The 22,939-nt window shown below is 40.0% G+C and overlaps 2 protein-coding genes across 2 annotated transcripts; both read right to left on the bottom strand.

Moving 5' to 3' along the window:
• Positions 1 to 3,936: 3,936 nt before the first annotated feature.
• Positions 3,937 to 15,881, bottom strand: LOC137016999 (GTPase IMAP family member 7-like). The gene is made up of 3 exons (XM_067380876.1): positions 15,664 to 15,881; positions 12,560 to 13,219; positions 3,937 to 5,380 (listed from the first exon to the last, which is right to left on the bottom strand). The coding sequence occupies exons 1-3, from the start codon at positions 15,689 to 15,691 to the stop codon at positions 4,428 to 4,430; spliced, it is 1,641 nt and encodes a 546-aa protein (XP_067236977.1). The 5' UTR covers positions 15,692 to 15,881; the 3' UTR covers positions 3,937 to 4,427.
• A 973-nt stretch (positions 15,882 to 16,854) lies between these two features.
• LOC137017001 (zinc-binding protein A33-like) lies at positions 16,855 to 21,327 on the bottom strand. Its single transcript, XM_067380877.1, has 6 exons — positions 20,934 to 21,327; positions 20,512 to 20,607; positions 20,049 to 20,279; positions 19,949 to 19,971; positions 19,749 to 19,867; positions 16,855 to 18,367 (listed from the first exon to the last, which is right to left on the bottom strand). Exons 1-6 carry the CDS (start codon positions 21,324 to 21,326, stop codon positions 17,880 to 17,882), a joined length of 1,350 nt encoding a protein of 449 aa, XP_067236978.1. The 5' UTR covers position 21,327; the 3' UTR covers positions 16,855 to 17,879.
• Positions 21,328 to 22,939: the final 1,612 nt, after the last annotated feature.

Here is a 22,939-nt window from a genome sequence, read left to right as displayed (position 1 = left end):
TTACTTAAGTAATGCATTACAATATTGCGCTACTCCCTAAAAAAGTAACTAATTGCGTTACTTTGTGACTTTTTATAGAAAGTAATGTGTTACAATATTGTTACTCCCTAAAAAGTAACTAACTGCATTACTTTGTTACTGTTTACAGAAAGAAATACGCTACAATATTGCGCTACTCCCTAAAAAGTAACTAATTGCATTACTTTGTTACTTTTTATAGAAAGAAATGCGCTACAATATTGCGTTACTCCCTAAAAAGTAACTAATTGCATTACTTTGTTACTTTTTATAGAAAGAAATGCGCTACAATATTGTGCTACTCCCTAAAAAGTAACTAATTGCATTACTTTGTTACTTTTTATAGAAAGAAATTCACTAAAATATTGTTACTCCCTAAAAAGTAACTAATTGCATTACTTAGTTACTTAAGTAATGCATTACAATATTGCGCTACTCCCTAAAAAGTAACTAATTGCATTACTTTGTTACTTTTTATAGAAAGAAATGCACTACAATATTGCGTTACTCCCTAAAAAGTAACTAATTGCATTACTTAGATACTTTTTATATAAAGTAACTTATGTTACTTTTTCTCACCTGGGCTGGGCTTGTTTGTTTTGTTTTTTTAAGAACATTTTTTGGCAAATGTAAAGGTCTGTTCACTCCTAAACTGAAATGAATAAGCCTCAGGCTGAAGAAAATGCAAATTCAGTCAATAAATGGGAAAACAAAATAACTTGCATTACTTGTAATGCATTACCCCCAACACTGACCTAAGCAACAACCCAACAGAACCTAGCAACCACCCAGTAGAATGTAGCAACTACCTTGAACACCCTAGCAACCTGCTAAACACCATTCAGATCACTCCAACAACCACATAGCAATGGCCTGCCTACACAAATTTGTTAGACTAAAGCTACTCGAATATTTTCCTTTTTAAGGTTATTAATGTTTCAGTCGTATGTTAAGGCAGTTTTAGTTTTCAGCTGGTTTTAGCAGTTAAAGTCTCTCAGTGAATGTATTGTGTTACTCTGGTGCCGCAGAGAGAAGAAAACGATCTGCCTTCATTCATTATTAATGAGGTGCGCGCGCATCATCCACTCTCCTTATTACTTGAATTAATTACTCTAATTTATTACAGCATCATCACACACTGCATCTGTCACTATTATAGACGATACTGTGAGAAACCCAAACACACCCTGCAGAGTTTCACTGTTGTGCAGTAAATTGCATGAGTTAGCGTTCAGCAGCTTTGAGCATCTGTCTGTAGTTCTTGCTGATGCAGTCACACCCTCTGTCTGTCTCACCTTGGCGCTGGTGTCTTTCTCGTCGCTGTGCGCGGCAGATGCGCGCGGCTCGGGCACGAGCTCGCCGCCGCTGCAGGTGTTGTGCAGGTGTTTCTGTCGTAAGCAGTCGTGGCAGCGGGTGGAGTCGAAGATGTTGGGCTGGAACTTCGGGCAGACGGGCTCATCAGCGGCAGCCAGAGGCATCGTGGGTAATCTTTAATCGCGCGGCGACAGTTCACAAGATTCAAACGCGCAGAAAACAAGCGCATGAAGAGACAGACAGTGAGAGTGAATGTGTGTTACCTGAGCAGCAGATGAGAGTGGATTGAGTTTGAGATGAACACACCGCGTGTCTAAACTCTCTCTCTCACACACACACACACACTCGTCCCATTGGCTCGTTAAACAATAGCAGACAGTGATGCTGCATGCGTGTGTCCATCTGTTGTGTGTATTAAATATCAGAGACGCGCCGCAGCTGCTGCACAACATCACACACACACACTCCTTCACAACACGTACTGCTCACTTCACAACAGAAAGACTTGAGGAATATTCTGCTTAAGAAAATGCATTCAAATGCATGAACGAAACACTCTAAAAATTCAATGATTTGTCAACTTCAGTTAGGTTTAGTGTTTCCTCTTGGATCTGGTTGATCACAGTCTCATTGATCTGAGCTCATGCTCCTCAGTGTTCTTGCCAATTCACTTAAAAACACTGAGGTGCATGAAGATTGAACTCAGTATTTGGTGGTAATACCATGTAACAAGAGATTTATAGGCATTTTTTTCCTGGAACACCACAAGCTTAAAAAGGTGGGGGAAAACGCCCACCAAAACATACAAAAAAATGAACCAAAATGTATTATGAAGTTGTTATACCCTGTGTGAGCAGAGTTATTAAGTTTTAGTCCAATGCGATAACATTAACTTGTATTTTCAGGAAAAAGAAACTCCTCTCCGGGTTAAAATGACCCGAACAGTAGTGATTCACTGTCATGAATCCATGAATCATTAATAAAAACAGTACAACTAATGCTAAACCATTTAAATGCATTGAATTAGTTCAGTATTGAGAATCTGTGCTCAATATTTTGCTAATAATATTGGCAGAAATGTGCGAATGAAAATATCACACATTAAGATCTTTGCTAAGTGATCAGATGCAATATTTTCACCTTCTGGACAATAAAAGACTATTTTCATGGCAGATAGGGAGAAAACAATTCAGAGCACCCTTACAACACTAGTGTAGTATTTTGATGGTGGATGGACAAACACTAACTCAACAAACGTTTTCCATTTTGTAAAGTGATAAGGCCGTTTTAGATTTAGGTTTCTGTTTTAGTTTAGATCTCTGATTGTGAATGTATTGTGTTCACACCAAGAACCATAACTACAATAATAACTATTACCATTAAGTTTTAATAATTGCTCTAGCTCTAAGAGAATAGTAGAGTCCAGAGCATCATTGGAATCACTTTCTGAAGGATTTTTCCAGCTGATGAACGATAATAAGAATCCATCCTGCTTTAAAGAGCTTGAGCGTTTAAAGAGACAGACAGTTATTATACAGTTATTGTTATACAGTTATCGTTGTGAACAGGTCTAATGTGGGAATGAAAGTATGACACTTTCTTTTTTTTAAATGTCCTTGAAAAGATTATAAAGGAAAGATTTTTATGAGTGTTTGAAATGGGACATGATGCTCTTACACTACACAATCTCTTACTGTATTTACATCGTGTTTGCATTGTTAGTTATAGCGTACGCATTTTTTGTAGAAACTGTTACAATGACGAGATCACTGCATTCACGTGATCATCTGCCCAATGTTAATCACTGCAACCTTCCATGTGATAGGAGTAGATCTAAATGTAATCACTTTTTCATGATTCTTTAATCTCGACAGCTGAAACAGTAAAAATGTGGTAAAAAATATTTGAAAGGATTCCATGTTTCAGATGCAAAGATGTCAGCCAATCACAACAGTGGGCGTTTACACTGAAGTCTCACAGAGACACGCTCCATCAAACAGAGCGTTCAAATCAGAGGATAAAATCAGCCTTTTATTTCTAAATTCTGGCAATTTTTTGATGTAAAAATCAATTGAAATAGATTTTCATGACCTCTTTAAAAACTATAATTACTGGCTTCCAGTAACAGCCATACATGAGTCTAGTTCTGGTGGAAGAGACCTTTGACCCGACTCGTGACGTATTGATGAACGTGGAAGATTAGAGGATAGAGCAAAACAAAACATCCGTCACAAATTAGAAGTCTAAAATGAGAATTTTTAAAGAGAAAGGTGGCAGGAGCCAGCGAAGAGGCGTCTAAGCTACTCCGACATCATACATCATGTGTCGGGTTAGAGGTCACTCGTCAGCCAGAACTAAATGCGTATACGGCAGTTACCGGAAGAGTTAAAACCAGAATCATTAAGACACAAGAAATACAAAATAAGAGTCCATGAACACAGACACAGGGCAATCGTGACACTTAAAATGATTTATCCTTTTAAATCAATCAAATTCTCTTCAAGTTCCTTTCTGCAAAATTGATAATTCACCAATGAAACAATATTCACAAAGTTAACAAAATATTAACATTAAAATACTCACATATTACACATGATACCTTTATAAACAAATAACTTATACTGGGCTTTAGCTAAAATATACCTTGCTACTTTAACATAGACATTTAATAAAAAAATAACTAAATAACTAAATTCAGTTAATTTAAACCAGCATTTAACTCAATTGATTAAAACACACTCACAAAAAACATGGATCCATTAAAGACACCATGTGCTCGGTAACACAATTATCATTATTGAGCAATGAAATGAGACAAAACAGCAAAACAAATCTTGAAAGCGTGTCCAGTGACCAGAAAGGCAAAAATTAAAAATAAATAAATACATAAAATAAAATAAGGTTTTATTTTCCTCTTAAATTAACATCTCTGTTTCATCAGGTTTCCAGATATAACCCGTGAAGGGGTTAACAATCGCTTTTATTAGTCAGCTGACAGTTTTCTCAAAGAATACATTCAGATATAGCTAATCCACTTATCTTCTATCAGGGTCACACAATAAAATAAATATTTCAAACAATTATTCTTACAAGTTTTAAGAAAAAGTTTGCATACTCTCTTTTGCAAGTTTCTGCATGACCCTGATTATTATAGACTTTATTTCTTCTATAGGAATAAATTCAGGGTTTGTTGCGAATTTTCTCTCCAGATGGACAGTTGAAGCATATTTGCATATTAGATTAATAATCTCAACCTGACTGTCATCTCGTGACTTAACTGTGAAACTCCAGTATATCTTCCATTCTATTCGAGTGACCCGTTTGTTCTCCAGTCTGTACTGCCTCACTTTCTCATGTAGTTTCACTTTCTGAATCTCCTGAATGCATTTCTCTGTTCTCTCAAACATGTCATTGGTGAAGTGTGTCCCTCCATTCTCTTCCACCATCTTCTCTATTTTACTGATCAGATCTGTGAACTGTGGGAAACTGGCAGACTTGTTGTCCAGAAAGAAGAATCGATTCCCACAACTCTGTATGAGTTTTTGAAGATCTGGATCACAGTGCTGTAGGTACTGCTCAATGGTTTTATTTTCCTCCAATTCATCCTTGTGAGTGAAGATGATCATGGTGTATTTTACTATTTTCTCTCCAAACACTTCTTTGAGTTTCTCCACCGTTTTTTTCTGCTCCTCCGTGAATCGACCCACTTTAATTACAATAATAAAAGCGTGTGGTCCAGGAGAAGCATAAGTTATGCATTTCACTATTTCTTTCATAACGACTTCCTCACTGAGTTCATTATCATAAAGTCCAGGTGTGTCGATGACTGAGATCTCTTTACCCATCCTCACTCTAGTTTCTGAATGACACTGTTTTGTCTGAGAGTTTGTACTGGCTGTAGATTTAAACACGTTTCTGCCAATGATGGTGTTTCCGGTAGCACTTTTCCCAGATCCAGTTTTTCCCAGCAGAACCAGCCTAATCTGGTCTTTCCTCTTGGGGATCACATGAATCTCATCTGTATCTTCTGCTGGAGACTCTCCTGAAACTACAACAGAAACATCTAATCACATTTATGTGTTATTTAATTAAATTGTTGCCTTATTAAAAGCTCTTTCACACCAAGGACAACAACTAAAATGATAAGGATAAAGATATAGTTCTAAAAATTGTTCTAAATATATAAATGTATAGCAGAGTCCACACCACTTCTATAAAGAGGAACGTCTCAGTTACAAAGGTATAAACTCACTACCTGGTCCCTGAAGGGAGTGGTAGTAACCTTGGGCACATAGCCACCCCGGTACCATGTGAGCATTGCCTGGCCCGAACTCTAAGCACAATTTGTCGACTGAAAATGCCTGCAGGTCCTCTGTCCTAAAGGACGAATAGGAATCTTGCTAGAGAGGCCAATCTACTTCAAGTGTAACTAAAACAAGCTAGTGCACATTGGCATGCAATTATTTGCTCCGCCCTGCTCTGCACAGGTATATCCGCTTGTTAAGCCGTGACATAAGGAATGCCATTTCTGGGTCCAAGCCTCAACTCGTTTCACTTGAGAATGGCATCTCCACGGCTGTTTATGAGCACTATTTATTCGTATTAAACATTTAACATTTTAAAGTTAAACATTTAAAATACTTATAGTCTACACCAGTGGTTCTCAAACTGGGGGTCGCGACCCCCGAATGATTTCAAGGGGTCGCGAGTTGGTTTGAAAAAAAATCTGTATTTTCTGATTACAAAAAATATTTTTCAATACTAAAAAATTAAGATTACAAATAAATGTTTTTTGATTTCTAAAGACAGAATTGATTAGAAGGTTGTTGTTTTTTTAAATTAAATAATATTTCGTGACTCTAATATATGACGTCACCGTGCGGCGACTGATCGCTAGTTATCAATACTGCACGCAACTGCACGTGGAAACTGCAACTGCAAGAATGGATAAATTTGTAATTCGCAAGGTTAAAAATGTTGAGGAAATTGTGGACAGTCTGCCTGAATCATCTGAACTGTGTACCTCTACAAAACACAAGAGCAAGACCCCTTCTGACCAATGTAGGAAACGTCGGAAATATCAAGAGGAATTCATAAAGTATGGATTCACTTGCGCTACTGTCAACGATGTGGACCATCCTCAGTGTGTAATATGTTCAGAAGTGCTTGCCCATGAAAGTATGAAGCCTGGAAAAATGCAGAGACATTTGGAGACAAAACACCCTGCTTGTGTTGAAAAACCTATTTTACTAACCTAAATTACTGCTAATGCTCTGAAGGCATCTTATGAGGTAGCATACCTGATAGCACAGTCCAAAAAGCCACACACGATCGGGGAAACCTTGATTAAGCCCGCAGCTGTGGCTATGTGTCGGGCCATGCATGGTGAGAAAATTGCAAATGAGCTTATGACTGTCCCATTGTCGAATGACACGATAGCTCGTCGTATTCATGATATTTCAAAAGACATTAAGAGTCAATTGATTAATAGGTTAAATGGAAAGAAATATGCGTTACAGGTCGACGAATCTACCGATGTGTCTAATTCTTCTCAGTTGCTGGCATTCATCAGATACACTTTTGATGGAAAAATGCACGAGGACATGCTCTTCTGCTCTGTGCTGGAGGGGACTTGTACCGGCAGTGACATTTTCAACAAGCTGGACACCAGACTAAAAGAGATGCGACTTTCATGGGATAACTGTGTTAGCGTATGTACTGATGGTGCAGGTGCAATGGTAGGTAAAAACAAGGGACTCAAGGCAAAGGTTTTAGAAGTGGCTCCTCATGTTAAGTTTACGCACTGCATAATTCACCGTGAGTCTCTTGCTAGCAAAGCACTTGATAGTGAGCTTAACAGTGTTCTCAAAGGTGCAATCAAAATTGTAAATCACATAAAATCACGTCCAGTAACCAGTAGACTGCTAGCCACCCTTTGCAACGAGATGGGCTCGCAGCACGAAGCGCTGCTGTTTCATACCGAAGTCCGGTGGTTATCTCGCGGGAAGGCACTTGGCCGGCTTTACGAACTGCGTGAGGAAGTGCACTCGTTGTTGAAAGAATCTAAATCTGAATTCGCGCACCACCTGACAGATCCAGATTGGTTATCAAAACTTGCTTATTTGGCCTGTATATTCGAAAGGCTTAACATGCTTAATCTTTCATTACAAGGTCCAAACACAAACATCTTGACAATGAATGAGAAAATTGATGCATTTGTGAAAAAGCTGGAAAGATGGGCTGAGCGAGTTGAACAAGGTAATGTGGAGATGTTTCCTGAGCTGGATGAACATCTGGAGGAGAATGGACTGAGTCTCTGCAACCTGAAAACACACATCACTGGTCATCTCCACGGCCTTTTGGAACAATTCCATAAGTATTTTCCAAAAGAGACGCAACCCGAACTGTATGACTGGATACGGCAACCGTTCACTGAAACTAGGACTAATCTCCCCACAAAACTGGAAGATGCTTTGCTGGAGCTGTCCAGTGATCGGACATTAAAAACTTTATTTTCCAGTTCCACACTGCCTGAATTTTGGATCGCAGTAGCAGAAGAATACAGAGAGTTATCCGGTGTGGCAATGGATGTACTGCTTCCGTTTGGCTCTACTTATTTGTGCGAGCAGACTTTTTCCGCTGTTACATACATGAAAAATAAATACAGATCACGTCTTGATGTTGAGGATGATCTGCGAGTAGCCGTATCCAACATCAGGCCACAGATTACGCTTTTGTGCACCGAAAAACAAGTGCACCCATCCCACTGAAAGGTAAGCCTAAATACAGTAAATATTATGGAAGTTCGTTTCCGCCACGTAACAAAATATTTGAAAAGATAATTGCGATTTTTTTTAATCTACAAATTGCGAGTTTACATCTCGCTATTCTGACTTGTTTTCTCATAATTGTGAAATATAAACCTGCAGTGCGAGTTATAAAGTTATAAATAATATAAAGTCGCAATTTTTTTCTTAATTCTGTGGTGGAAACAAGTTTCCATAGGATGTGGATTTAAAGCAACTTTTTTTTTTGTTTATTGTTTGTGTATTCTGTGGTAGTGGGTCGCGAGTTCTCGTCGATGTTAGTTTAGGGGTCGCTGACTAAAAAGTTTGAGAACCACTGGTCTACACAACAGTCTCTGTGCTCACAGCGTCACAGACATTAATATTTTAACAATTTATAAAAGATGAATTACTGTCTGACCATCTGGGATTTTGGTATGGAGATAAAGGTTATGATTATAATCCTTTGGAAGTATTACATCACATTGTGTGTGTATATTAGCACCATTTGTTGTTTTCTTGTGGCATGAGATCTGGAAGCGCTGCCGAGTGACGTCAGAATTAACAACCGAATAATGAACAGCAGGTGCGTTGCATCTTTAGGTTGTCGCTGAGGATCTGAGCAGGAGAGCCGGCCACGCAACCTGAGTAGGCAGGGCACGCCTTGTGCTTGGTAAGCCAAGGCGATGGCGGCCACTATCCAGTGGGCCATCCTCTGCTTGGAGACAGCCTTTCCCTTCTGTTGGCCGCCATAACAGACAAAGAGCTGGTCTGAGGTCCTGAGGCTTTGAGTTCTGTCTATGTACAGTCGCAAGGCGCGAACTGGACAGAGCAGGGCTGGGTCTGCCTCCTTTCGAGGGCAGCTCTTGCAGGCTCACTACCTGGTACCCGAAGGGAGTGGTAGGAACCTTGGGCACATAGCCAGGCTAGGGTCTCAGTACCATATGGCAGTTGCGCGGGCTGAACTCTAGGCACAATTCATCGACCGAAAATGCCTGCAGATCCCCTGCCCTCTTTATGGAGGCCAATGCAACCAGCAGCAAAGTCTTCATAGACAGAATCTTTAAGTCTGCTGACTGCAAGGGCTCAAAGGGATCAGTCTGGAGCACTCAAAGCACCAGAGCATGGTCCCAAGAGGGTATGGAAGGAGGTCGAGGAGGATTTAACCTTCTCTCCCCCCTAAGGAACCTGACGACCCAGTCGTGCTTACCAGCTGACTTGCCATCTATGTGGTCATGGTATGCAGATATTGCAACAGCGTGAACTTTGAGGGTGGAGGGAGGCAGCCTATGCTCCAACCCTGCTGCAAGAAGGAAAGCACGACTCCGATCGAACGTTCTTGGGTGTCTTCTTGGCAAAAAGAACACCACTCGATAAACAGGATCCACTTCAAGGTGTAAGCACATCTCGTAGACCATGCCTGAGCTGAAGTGATGGTGTTAAGTACCTTGGGGGGTAAGTCACCTAGAACCTCTGCATGTCCAGGGACCAGATATGAAGTTTCCAGAGGTCTGGACGCTGGTGTCAAAGAATGCCCCATCTCTGAGAAGAAGGTCCTTCCTCAGAGGAATGCACCAGGAAGGGGCTGTCGGGAGAAGCAAAAGTTCTATGAACCAGGTCCGGTTCAAGGTAGCAAGACCTGCTCCTCGTCGTCCCTGGCCTTGCACAGGGTCTGTTTGCGGAAGGCCCCAGGGCCAGCTGCGAGCCAGTGCATCTGTGCCGAGTGTCCCCTTGGACAGGGAGTAAAACAGCTGACAGTGAGAGGTTTCTGGAGAGGCCTACCTGAGGTCTGAACAAGTCTACCTGAGCCTCCTGAACTCTCTCCAAATCAGCTGGACCACCAGGGGATGGAGTCGCCACTCTCCCAGGAGTGCAGCTAGTGAAAGCTTGTCGGCCACACAGTTGAGCACACTGGGGACATGAATGGCACAAAGCGACCTCAGATACTTCTGACTCCATAGGAGGAGATAGCGGGCGAGTTGTCTCAGAGTGAGATGTACTGATAGCAACTTGAGGCAATTGATGTGCCAATGCAGTTGGGGCCTGTCCACACCCCTGACATTGCATGGCCATTGTACGTGGCACCCCAGCCGGTGGTAGAGGCATCTGTGAACACCACAGACACCTGCTCTAGGGGCACTCTTGCCCAAAGAAACAAGGGGTCTGACCACTGTTCTCTCATGGGAACAAGGACTCCCTCCACGACCTTCGTGAAGACGCAGGGAGACAGGGACAAAAGTGCAGAACCTTGTACTGATATGTCTGACCCTCGAACACAAAGTGCAGGAACAGCCTGTGTCCAGGAAGAACCAAGACATGAATCAAATCAATCTTGGGGTCGGATGCACTTAAAAATATGTTTCTGCATGAGCTTTTTGAATGGTAGCTTGTGAAGGCTCAGATTTTAAAATTCGGAAGTCCAAGATTGGTCGTAACCCAACGCTTTTCTTGGGTACAATGAAGTAGGGACTGTAGAATCCTGACCTCATATCAGCTGAAGCAACTGGCTCTATCGCGTCCTTCGGCAGTAGGACCACGATCTCCACACACAAGATTTGGGCATCGGCTGTTTTTACTGGAGTGAAATGGATGGCCCTGAACTTGAGGGGCTGCCGGGTGAATTGAATTGCATAGCCAAGCCTGATTGTCCGAATGAGCCAGCGAGACAGACTGAGGACAACACTAGCCAGGCTCGCAGAGACCGTACCAGCTAGACCAAGGGGACCATAGGCATACCTGCAGTGGGGCAGCAAGGTGGGATGCAGAGAAGCTGCATGGGAAGCTCTCTTACTCTTACAGTACAGAAGGGACGGAGACAGGAAATCACAGTAGATGTGTTTATTGAAACCAATACGAGATATCGGCAGTGCAGGTAAGTGAATGGTGCAGCAATGGAGATACTGAAGTGCAGAGTGGTAACACAGTCCTTTTGTGGTTGCAGGTGGAATGGGTCTTGGAGTCGTTGGAGTTGGAGATCGCTGGAGACAAGGAGCACTCACACAGAGATGGGGAACCACTCGAGGAGAACAGGAGACGCTGGAGACAGGAAAGTAGGGAGTCCTTAAGATAAGCATACATGTAAGTATAATGCAAACGAGACCAGAAATTGGAGTGGTGTGTGTGAGTGCTCTTTATACATGTGTTGATGAGGTGCTTGAGGAGGTGCAGGTGTCGGTGATTAGTATTCTGCCTGACGTGTCTGTGACACTTATGAGGCGGCCTGTAGCGGGGTCTGAGTGTGCTGTGTAACACTTACCTGGTTCCATGTTTGGGCATGAGAGGCTTTGGTTGCCTTCTCAAACTGTGTGCTGCTGGCTGCTGGCGTTAAAGAGGAGGATGAGCGTTTTGAGGTTTCTGGCCTCCCACTGCTTTCCGTGCCCTCTTGGGACCCAGAGATAGAGGAACTGCTCTTTTTTTTTTTTTGGAGAATTTGTACCACTGTAACTCCAGAGGCGGAACAGTGGATCAAAGGATTCTCTGTCCGGTCCTCCTTCTCTGGGGAAGAGCAGCCCCAGCCATCTCCGGGTCGCCCGTCTCAGGGGTGATATTTCACCAACCACTTAAACAGCAGCAGAGATGGGTGGCGCCATCTTCCTGCGACGGACACAATAGAGCAGGCTGTGCCAGAGGGTTTTTTTTTATTTGCAGGGGATGACACCATTTGTGACAGGGGGTGGCCCACAAGGAACTCAAATTATTTGTCGGGGGAGCTCACCGGTCTGTTACTAACTGCTGAGAACTGCTGGACTTTGTTTTGTTTTGTTTTTTTGCTTGATGACCTCTCACACCTCTGCAAGGTAAGCCTTCTGTACCACTAAGGTGGACATTGTTTGGCCAAGGGCCTGTGCCGTGACTTTGATCACAGTTAGTCAACAAGTGCAGCTCAACCCCAGCTCAGAACTACCATTGTGCATTAAGAGTGCCTTGGCCTCGCTGGCAGGGTGGGTGTGGTCTGTGCACAGTCACCCCACTTTTGAGAGTAGTGAAAGAGGAAAAAAATTATGCAGATTCTGGCCCTAATATAGCTTCATACTGCCAGGTTTTCCATGCACATCCAGTAAGACCCTGGGAAAGCATGGTTGTAAACTCTGAATCTGAGTTGGCATAAGCACACACCATTATAGTGGATGACACCATTTGCTTTAAGAGCTGCTGTGCAGCCAAAATTATCTGCCAGTTATCACTGTAAAGCTGCTTTGACACAATCTGCATTGTAAAAAGTGCTATAAACTGTATATAAAGACAATATTGTCTTTTTAGAGCTGCTTTACAGCAGAATTGCATCAATTATCATTATTTTCCTGTTTATCCCTGTAAAGCTGCTTTGAAACAATCTTACAAGCACTATATGAGTAAAGGTGACTTGACTTGATAAGTGTCTTACACTTAATAAATAACTGCATGTATTAGTTAATTAATCTACAAAAAACAAATCATCTTACAGTTGACACGAAGAGTCTCCTTGCTGTCACTCCTCTTCATCTGTTTCATGATAAACTTTCCTCTGTTTTCTGTCATAATTTCTTCAATCTTCTGCAGTAGTTCTTGTTTCTGACTGTCTGATTTACTCTTGTTATTAAAACAATGAAACTTTCCTCCACATTCAGTCAGCAGTCGCTGTAGATCCTCATGATCTTGGTTTTGTAGATATTCATCAATGGTCTCACCCAGATCCTCCAGCTCATCTCCATGTGTGAACAGAATCATGATGTACTTCTGAACTTCAGGACCAAATAAATCTTTAATATAATACAGGATCTCTTTCTCATTTTCCACAGGTTCCTCTAGAGGAACGATGAGCAGAACCGAACTGAGACCTGCTGAACATCGAGAAACCAGCTGCCCTTTCATCATCTCCAGCTTCTCTTCAGATAGATCTGGATCCAGTAGATCTGGAGAATTAATTACAGCAACCTGCTTCTCATCCATCTGAGTTACTTCCTCACAAACTTCAGCTTCATTTTTCTTCTTACGTTTTTGGACTTTAAACTTTCTTTCTCCCAGTATAGTGTTTCCAGATGAGCTTTTCCCAGAACCATTTCTGCCCATCAGAAGAATCCGGATCACTGGATCATCTGGACTGGAGCTGATCTCTGACATCTCTGAAATAAAGATATGGAATGAAATCAGAATCAGGTAAGGTCAAGTTTTAATTCTTCTCAAGAGTAAGAAAATAACAAAATGTACAGTCTAAAAAAGCTGACCTTTATTGTTTTAACCCAAACCTGGGTTTAACCAGCTGGGTCATTTTATTGAGTTATAATTATTATTTTATTTTGTGTTTTGTAGTTTTTGTAACTCAGCTGCTGGGTCAATCTGACTGACAATACTAACATCTGCTTGGAGCCTTCGCTCTATTTGTTTGATGGGCTCAAACTTAAATGTCTGATGAGATGATACAATAACACTGGTTATTTTTAACCAGACTGCTTGGCTCTGCCTGTTGGGTGTAACCAACTGCTGGTTTTACAGATAGGGCTTAGATTAAGTCAGGATAAGGCTTTAGTTATATTAGGAGATTTAAGTAACTTTTATAAATGTGCCTTAGAAAAAAAAACAAAAAAACATTACTGGTGTGAATCCTGAGACAAAACAATGGCACTGATATATTTTAAGATATGCTTTCAGTTACAACAGCTCAAACATGAATTTATGTTTGGGACTAGCTGAAGCATTGTCTGTGAAACTAGGCATTTGTTTATATAATCCACACTCAGAATGTTAAAAAAGTAATGGTAAAGCAGTGTTGAAGTCAGTGATTAATTGAGTGAAAATTGAACATTAGTGATGAACACCTGCTATCAACAAGCAAAGGAAAGAGAAACAACAAGAACAGAATAAAGAGAAACAGCTACAAGAGAAAGAAATACAACTTATTTCCAGTCACAGCCTTAGATGAAATCAACTGAAGACATTATATTTCTCAAGATTTCAGCAGAGGAGGATTAAACAACTCCACAAACAGCATTACATGCTGCACTTATTAATAACCTGTTTGACTTTATTTCAATCACACATCTACAGAAGTTCTTTAACAAAGCCCAACAGAGCCAGAGGGGTGCGGGCGAGTCATAGACGAAGGCCCGTATGTCAATGACAATGGCAGATCAATGACTGACCAAAGCAGAACCGGAGGGATAGTGGTCCCAGGTGGAGCCGAGGGGGCAAGGAGCCATGGTGGAGTGACAGGCTCGGAGGTTCTAGGAGGAGCACACGGGGCGACAGTCCAGAGTCAAGCTGATGAACTATAACAGACAGACACTCTAAAAGCAGCTTCCTTGACCGATACAGGACAGGCAAGATTTCTTACGGCTCTCTTGGCCGACTCGGAACAAGTGCACTTGGCTGATGGGATAGGGCTCCACACCATCCCCTCATGCTCCACCAGTAATCCCTCTGGAACAGATGATGTTGCTGGCTCATAAACGGTGCACCTGGTCAAACTTGTATGGCTCAGGCTCAGGGATGATATTGGGGTCAGGCTTCAGCTATGGCATTGTGGTGACCTTAGGCTTTGCGTCTGCGGTGGGCTCAGGCATCCTTTGGAACGGTGGCGGTGGGTGGCACAAAGTATGTGAAAAGGAATTGGGGGATCCAAAGTGGAAAAGGACCCAGTCCACGTACTCTTGGAAGCTCCCTCGAGGTCCAGCTCACACAGAGGCTGATATTATTGTAATGATGGACAAGGTCTAAAACTTTCTTTGAGTGTCTCTCAAGTGAGCGATCCCCCTGGGAAAGGAGGAGGATATGAGCTGCAGCTATATCCATTGTTATCTCGCTGTTCTTCTGTCAACGAGCAGTTGGAATAAAGGTGAAAGAACGGATCTAATCACAGCAGTAGTGATGATTATTAACATGGAACTCAAAACATAGACTTGAAAACATGAACAGAACAACCATGTATATTGTGACGAGAACAGACAATGAACAGACAATGTTCGCCAAACACATTGCTGAAAGAAAGGAGGTTTTCCAGAAAAAGTGCCACACTCGTTCTCATTTGTTTGCTATGCAAAAACACTCCTGCAAGACTGCAAGATGCCATCTGGCAAAAGGCGCTAAACTGAACCCCCAATCGCTATATTTGGTGAAAAGCAGACTCAGCACATCAATCACTCTGGTGTCAAGAAAAATACTGATTGAACAAAATTGTTTGTTCTCATTTTTTTCTGTGGGGAATGTTATTTGCATTTAGTCAAACTGAACACCATGGTTTTCTATTAGACCAATATAAAAATACACTTTAAATAAATGACAGGTTCTTTTCCATATTTTTTTTTTTCAAATTACAAATATTAAATTATACAGCAATTAATTAATCAATTAAACCATACTTCATACTTCATTTGTTAATGCCGACATTAGACTGACAAACTTCCTTGTTTTTCTGGCTGCCTGATGGCAGCAGCTATAAGATGAAAGGTTACATAACTATGACAATAGGAACTTTTCCCTAAAAATAAAACTTCAACATATCGGATAGTCTTGGAACAAAATGTCAAAAACAGCACACAGTTGTTGAGTTCGTGTGAAGATATTTTCTTACCTGGAGGTGATGAATGTCCCTCTGCCATCTTAAGTGAATGTGAGTCCAGACGAATCACAAGAAGAATGATTCTTAGAAAACAAATACAGCAATTAATAAATCAGTCTTTAAATGAAACATATCATGGGTTTGGTCAAAAGAAAAACAAAGAGAACAGCAGCTGTAGCGTTTAAACTTATTTTCTCTTAAAATGTTCCTCCTGCAGTTCGTTTACTTGTTCTTCCTGTTAGAGGAGTCACATGATTCACCCTGACACATGACTCGCTTGAGCTAATAATAATAATCTTCCACATATTTACTCCAATAACAGTCACATCAACAGATCAATAAGCCTCCATTGTTAAAGCATCTTAGTATTTAAGATGATCACTTCAGCAGCTGTTTGATTCTCACATGGAGAAACTGAAGCAAAAACAAAACTTGTCATATACAAGCTTTAAACCTCAATATACTGAAATGTTATACCATATTTAAAAAAAATAAAATAAAATAGGAGAAGCCAAATGTATCTGAATGTGAGATAACAAGGTTTTAGGCAACACAAGTTTATTTATATATAAGAATTATTTTATTATTTATACTTTACTCAAATAAAAATGACATTGACTAAACACTGATTAAGAATGTATTAAAACAGTTATAAAAAGAATAAAGAGGATCATAGTACAGTGATCATTCAGTGTATAAGAGTCTTCTTTTTATCTATTTCTCATAAATATACTTAAAATCACATTTAAGCACACTTGACTTATACTGACAGAAGCATAATTAAGCATTCTAGGAATACTTGGCTTATAGTTGTGTTTCAGATTTTATTGAATTATTAATTATAGAGAGAGACACCGAGGCTAGACTCATCTGAAGAGATCGATGCCATTTCCCGATGACTCCTCGCCTCCAGCCTCAGCTTCACCTGAAATCCCAGCCCTTCTTCCTCACTTTCTCTGAAATCTGTGGGAACCTCTGTGTTGAAAACCACCGGCAGAAATACCATCTGAGTGCACTGATGTGGACAATAATGACTGTGGAATATCAGCCCATGGCAGGAGAACATTAAAACATTCAGATCTGCCACTGATGATCTCATGTATAGAAAAGTTTGATGATCATACACCTGAGCAGCAAGTCCATCATTAAGAAGCAGCATAAAAAAACAGGCAACACACAAGACAGGTAGGACACAATGGGTAGCTTTTTTCCACATTTTATTATATAATGTATTATAAATTTACATTGTTTGAAAATATTGATTTATAAAGAAAACATATGTTAATTCTGAGTATGTGAATTTTTGTTTAATCCAGTTGTAGTGTACATAGAAATTTGCTTCAAATCCACTTTACTCTTTCCCACCATGTTTTCACTGTTATACAGTAGGGGGCGCTATAACGCATCTTCTGAAAGAATACTGAATCTCCTGATCAAAACAGATGAAGAAGAAGGAGAAATGAGTGACAGAAGCATTGCTGACGCACATGTAAAATAACGAGATCATCAAACAGCATATGAATCAAAACTTCCTAACATTACTGAATGAAATGTTGAAGAGGAAACAACTGTTGATGGACTCGATCTACTCTATGTTTCATCATTGTTCTGAATCTATATTAGTCAATCTAGGGAGTCATTTGTTCTGAGAATCAGATTTATGAACAGCTGAAATAAGTATTTCTATATTAAGTATTTATAATTTATTCAACATTGTTGTGGATCAGCAAGAACCTTTACATCCATTTACTTCAATGAACAAATGATCATTTCTAGAACTGAAAAAAAAAATATTAATTTAGTCTCATGACGAACAAACAATGAAAATGTTCAAAATGTAGAATTTACTGCTTCAGGGATTTGATGTAATACAAGAAAAAAAATATGATATACATAATTATGACGTGAAAAGTTCAGAAATGATCAGACACACACATCTGACTGAAATAATCAGGTAAATGAATGATAAAATAGTCTCTAATTGGTGTAATTGTGTGAGGTGGAACATAAATGAAAACTTGTTGTTGATTGATCTGTTGTATTAAAGCAATATGAGTGTTGCTGTAGTGCTGGATATCTGTCATGTGATCATCACGGCCCAATCACAGCCACCGTACTGATATTCAGATCAACAGCACTCTTACTCATGAGATCTGGATTAAATATTGGAAACATGATGAAAGCAGGAAGATCCAGACTTACAGGAGTAACATTTACTGACTATTGACCTATAAGATCCTCAGAGATCCATCATAACAACTGAAGAATGGAAAGAGTGTGTCAGTGAAGGTGGTTGTGAATGTGTGTAGATGTGTGTTAGTTACAGGATCAGAGAATGACACCATTCCTCCATCATAGTCCAGATTCACTCTCACACGATCAAGTTTACGTTTAACACGAAAACCACATGGTTCATCCAGTCCTTCCACATCATACTCCACACTCCAGATATCATCAGTGTTGAAGAAATCAAGTCCCTTCCTCTGGTTTGATGCTGTAGTTACTCCAAGAATCCACCATGAACTCCCTTTAACCTCCACATTCCAGCAGTGTGTTCCTGAGTTAAACCCCTCTGAACCCAGAACACAGAAATCCAGGTCAAATCTCTCTGGATTATGAGGAACAGGTTGATCAATCCTGCTGTATCTCACACTGGTCAGATCATCAGACAGGACGAGACGTTTATTCGCAGTGTTTGGATCCAGAATCACAGGAGCTGATGAGACACAATCAACAGATGCTTTTATTCTGATGTTCATATAATGATCAAGAGTGAACCAACACAGATTATTATGAATAGCTTGTTTGCAATCACATGATTCTGATGATGCGTGAAATTCAGATGGAGGGCAGGAAGTGAAAAGCAGAATGTACGAGATGGAGGAAAGTGCTTAATGTACTGGTTTAGACACTATTACACTATTATTATAAACAGAAAATCTCAACATATTTTGGACGTGATCCTTCTCCAGTGCCTGGTTGTGTAAAACACCTCAAGTATGAGACTTTAAGGAGTAATTTCTGGGAATGTCTATATAAATATGGGATTGTCTGCATTATGTGTCTATACAATATATAAAGTCTATTTTAATCACTTAAACCAGTGGTCTCAAACTGCCGGCCCGGGGGTCATTTGAGGTCTCAATCACAGCAACGGCCCCCAGACAGTTTGAGACTCCTGGTTTAAACAGTTCTCTAAAGGAAACCCCCTGATGAACAACAACTTTTGGTACATGATAAAAGCTCTTTGTGGATCCTTGGTTTAAATGATTAGAGCAAAACACAGGCATTTCATAGTGTGTTACGGCTATGAAGCAGTATATACTTTGTTTTGCTGTTCCTGCTATCCATTTCTCTTTCAGGATTGGTCCAGGGCATAATAAGAGGCTGCTGGTGATTGGACCGCAGGGGAGATCCGGACTATAAATTTGCCCGGGATTCCTCTGGAGGGTGCTCTGAAAATGTTGGTACACATTGTGATTTATGCTCCAACAGCATCTTTTGATTGTGAGAGCCTTATGTCTATAACCTCAATGCCCTACTGACCATGCTTGTAACATCTTAATCTTCTTGGGAAGCCGTAGGGGGTGAGTGCCTTGTTTCTTTTGTTGGCCAACAGGCCACCAGCTTTTCTCCTTTTTTTGGGCAGATACAGAGTTAGGTTATGTTGCTGTATGTTTTGTTTCTTTAATTTGAGTTACAGGGAAGTTAGTTTTATTGTGGGGAAGTTAGTTTTCAAGTGATCATGAAGACATTGTTGTGTCATTTATGTTGCAATCTTGACCTAGACCAGGGATCGTACAAGTGTTTCCTTACACTGTAAACCCAGGCAAGTTCTACTAACTCAATAAATTTGAGGCAAATGATTGCCTCTATTTTTGTAAGTTTGCAAAGTTAAAAATCATCAGTAAGCATAGCTAGCTGTAAATTAAAAATAAAAATTAATTTAAATAAAAATATATATTTAGTGTTTTGTTCTTCTTAATTTAATGCAACTCAAAGTTCACTGTAAACCCAAATAAGTTGGCAAAACTCAAAAAAAATTGAGGCAATTTCATCCCTCATTTCCAGCTCAGATCTTCTGCAGTCAGACTCACTGTTTTGGACGATGTCCTGCATCTTCTTCCAGACTCTGAACGGCAGGTTGCCCAAGTAACGTGGCACATCAATCAAAGCTCCAGAAGCCATCTGTGGATCCGGCTGTGAGCTCTGGACTCTGGAAGAACATTCAGGAGTCAGAACTGCAGTGGCTTTGGATCAGAACCAGAGAGACCAGAGACAGGAGCAGATTACTCACCTTTCCATTGAGACTGGAAACTCCTGCAGAACAAACACACCATTTATCATCAAGAACTCAATCAATGAACCAATGAGCAACCAATGATCTGAAATCAGACCTTCAGAAAGCAGACGTCATTGGCTTTCATCATCTCCTCCATGTCTTTGATTGTGTGTGAAAGAGCTGAGATGTGTCTGTTCATCTCCTCCAGCTTCTCCTTCATCATCTGCTTCTTCTGCTCCTCTTCCTCCCTCAGAGCAGTGATTGTAGCTTCTTCTTCATCTCTGAGAAACTGATGAAGCTTCTCAAACTGCTGTTTAATCTGACGCTCTGTGTGCTCAGCTTGAGACTGAAATCAGATTCACATTCACTTCAATCATCTCCAACACACATCAACACTTCACATCATTAATATCAGAGATAAACTCAGATACCGACATATAGCGGATCCAGAAGCAGATTGATGCTCATTATTTACAGAAATAATAAACTGGAATCCATTATATTAAATATATCAGATCATAACTGTATATAGTGATCCTACAGCTGTAATGAAAATGACTCTGATTCTGTTTCCACACCTTGATGTGTTGAACTGTTTTCTCAAACTCTCCTTTCATTTCTTCATTGTGTTGAAGTTTCTCTTGTAAGGACTTCAGTGCTGTATTGAGCTCCTCCTAGAATTGAGCAAAAACACAGAAAACACCAGATTACAGTGAAGATAGTGATATGATCATACAATGTGGAAACATATTTGCCCAATCCTGATTTCTTCTGTTTTTGTGAACATCTCATATTAAACTGATTCAGAAATTAAAATCTACTATAAAACAAAGGCAGTGAACACAAAGTACAGTTTGTAAATGACAATACTATTTATTTAAGTAACTTTCTGTTTCAGGAAGCAGGAACATCACTGGAGGGGCAGAAGTTGTTTTTAGGGGCCTCCCTCTAAATTGACTAATTATCTCTTTACACGTGAAACAAGAGTCATTTCTCTTACCTTATACGATGAAACCACTTCACTGATGGGTCTGAATTTATGATTGTCATGTTTCTGTGAATCTCTGCACACTAAACACACAGGCTGTTTGTCCTCCAGACAGAAGAGTTTGAGTTTCTCACTGTGTAAACTGCAGATCTCCTCAGATCCTGATGAACGCCTCTCATTTCTCTCTATCAGGAACGACTCACACAAGTTTTTTAACGCCAGATTAAGAGGAGGTTCGTGTTGTGAGGCTCTCCTGCAGACAGGACACTCCTGAGTTTTCTTGGTTCTCCAGAACTGTTGAAGACACTCTTTACAGAAACTGTGACTACATGATAGAAGAACAGGATCCTTGAAGATTTCATGACATACAGGACAAATATAATCGTCTTCAGCTGCTGAAGCCATTTTCACTGTTTGAGCTCCAGCAATATAAACTTTACTTTCACTTCCTGAATGACAGTTTAAAAAACGAATAACCTCGAGAACCACAAAGATCTGCTGTCTGCTGTCATTTTTTTTTTTTCTCCACTGATTGCTGATTTTTTATTGCTTTTGTCGAGACACGAGAGTCAGTCTGACAGAAAGCTGAAATGAGTCAGTCTCTTCCTGGTTAGTGTTGTAAGAGGGTGGAGTTTATGATCACATGGGTGTGTTCAAACGAGTCAGATGACTTCATTAGGATTTCTTCAGGTTAAATTTGAACAAAATGCATTCAAAATTAAATAGCATTGAATCTCTCAAGTGTAATGCTTGAAAACATTTGATCAAAAAGACTATGAGAACATAAATATTGATCATAAAAACACTCAAGGCCCTTTATTTTGGTGTTTTATTTATTGCTCTTCACAGAAAAATCTCCAGTGTTAAGTGAACACTTTTTACCAGAAAAATGGAGTTGAAACAGCCCCTGAAGCAGTGTGGAATTAATGATAATTAAGTGATTAATCAAGTGATGACTGAGCATTAGTGACGAACATCTGCAGAAGCAGAATCACTGAAGGAAAGAGAAATAAAGAAAAGAGACGAGAAATAACACAAGAACTACAACTGACTTCCAGCCACAGTCTTAAACCGGGTTCACACTGTATGATTTATAATAGTCTTTTATGATTGTTTCTTGTCAGATTGTACGAACATGATCCCTGCTGTAAGCCATGTCACACTGGGGGATCTCAGTTGTCATTAATATAAGACTGTACAGCATTAAATATATCAAGATCCCAGCAGAGGAGGATTAAACAACTCTACACAGAGAATTATCAGCTTCAAACAAGTTTGACTTTATTTCTGTCACATGTCTGCAAAAGTTCTAATTGAGAATTAACAAAGGTTTAGATGTTGATGTTTTATCTAAAATATAGTTTAACCATTATGGTGATCAGTGTTTGTTTAAGTTGGGCAGTTTGACTCTTGACTTTTTAACAGTTTTTTTTTTTTTTATGGCAGCAAAAACAAGAAAAAATGTGATCAGATTATGTTGGCTAAAAGTGTTGGGAGTAACACAACACAAAAGTAATTGTTTTACAATTATATATTACTTTTTGTTGTAACGCAGTAATATAACGCATTAATAATAAAATTTGGGTAATATTATACTCGTTACAATCTCAGTAACGCATGTTACAACAATGCATTTTAACCCTACAATCCAGCACCATAGAAAAAAACAACTGTTTAAATAGTAAAGCTTTGGCCACGCCTTACTGGCTCGGAGTGAAATGAGAACAGACGCGATTTGCCACATGAAGTCAGTAAACAAACTTCCTAGCAACTACACAGCACTAAAATCAAACTAGAAACAACACAAAAACACTTACAGTACGCAGATCCTCCTGTAGCTTGAATGATTCTCTCTGATATATCGTACAGCCCTAATTTGAATTACCATTGTGTATGAAATGTGCTATATAAATAAAATTGCTTTGCCTTCCCTAGTAGCTTGAATTCTGGAGCGGGCTCATGTCTGAATTCTGGAGCGGGCTCTTATTTGAATTCTGGAGCGAGCTCATGGCTTAATT

This window comes from Chanodichthys erythropterus, chromosome 3 (assembly GCF_024489055.1).
Source record: "Chanodichthys erythropterus isolate Z2021 chromosome 3, ASM2448905v1, whole genome shotgun sequence".
Taxonomy (NCBI): Eukaryota; Metazoa; Chordata; class Actinopteri; order Cypriniformes; family Xenocyprididae; genus Chanodichthys; species Chanodichthys erythropterus.
This window is presented reverse-complemented; position numbering and strand designations above follow the sequence as displayed.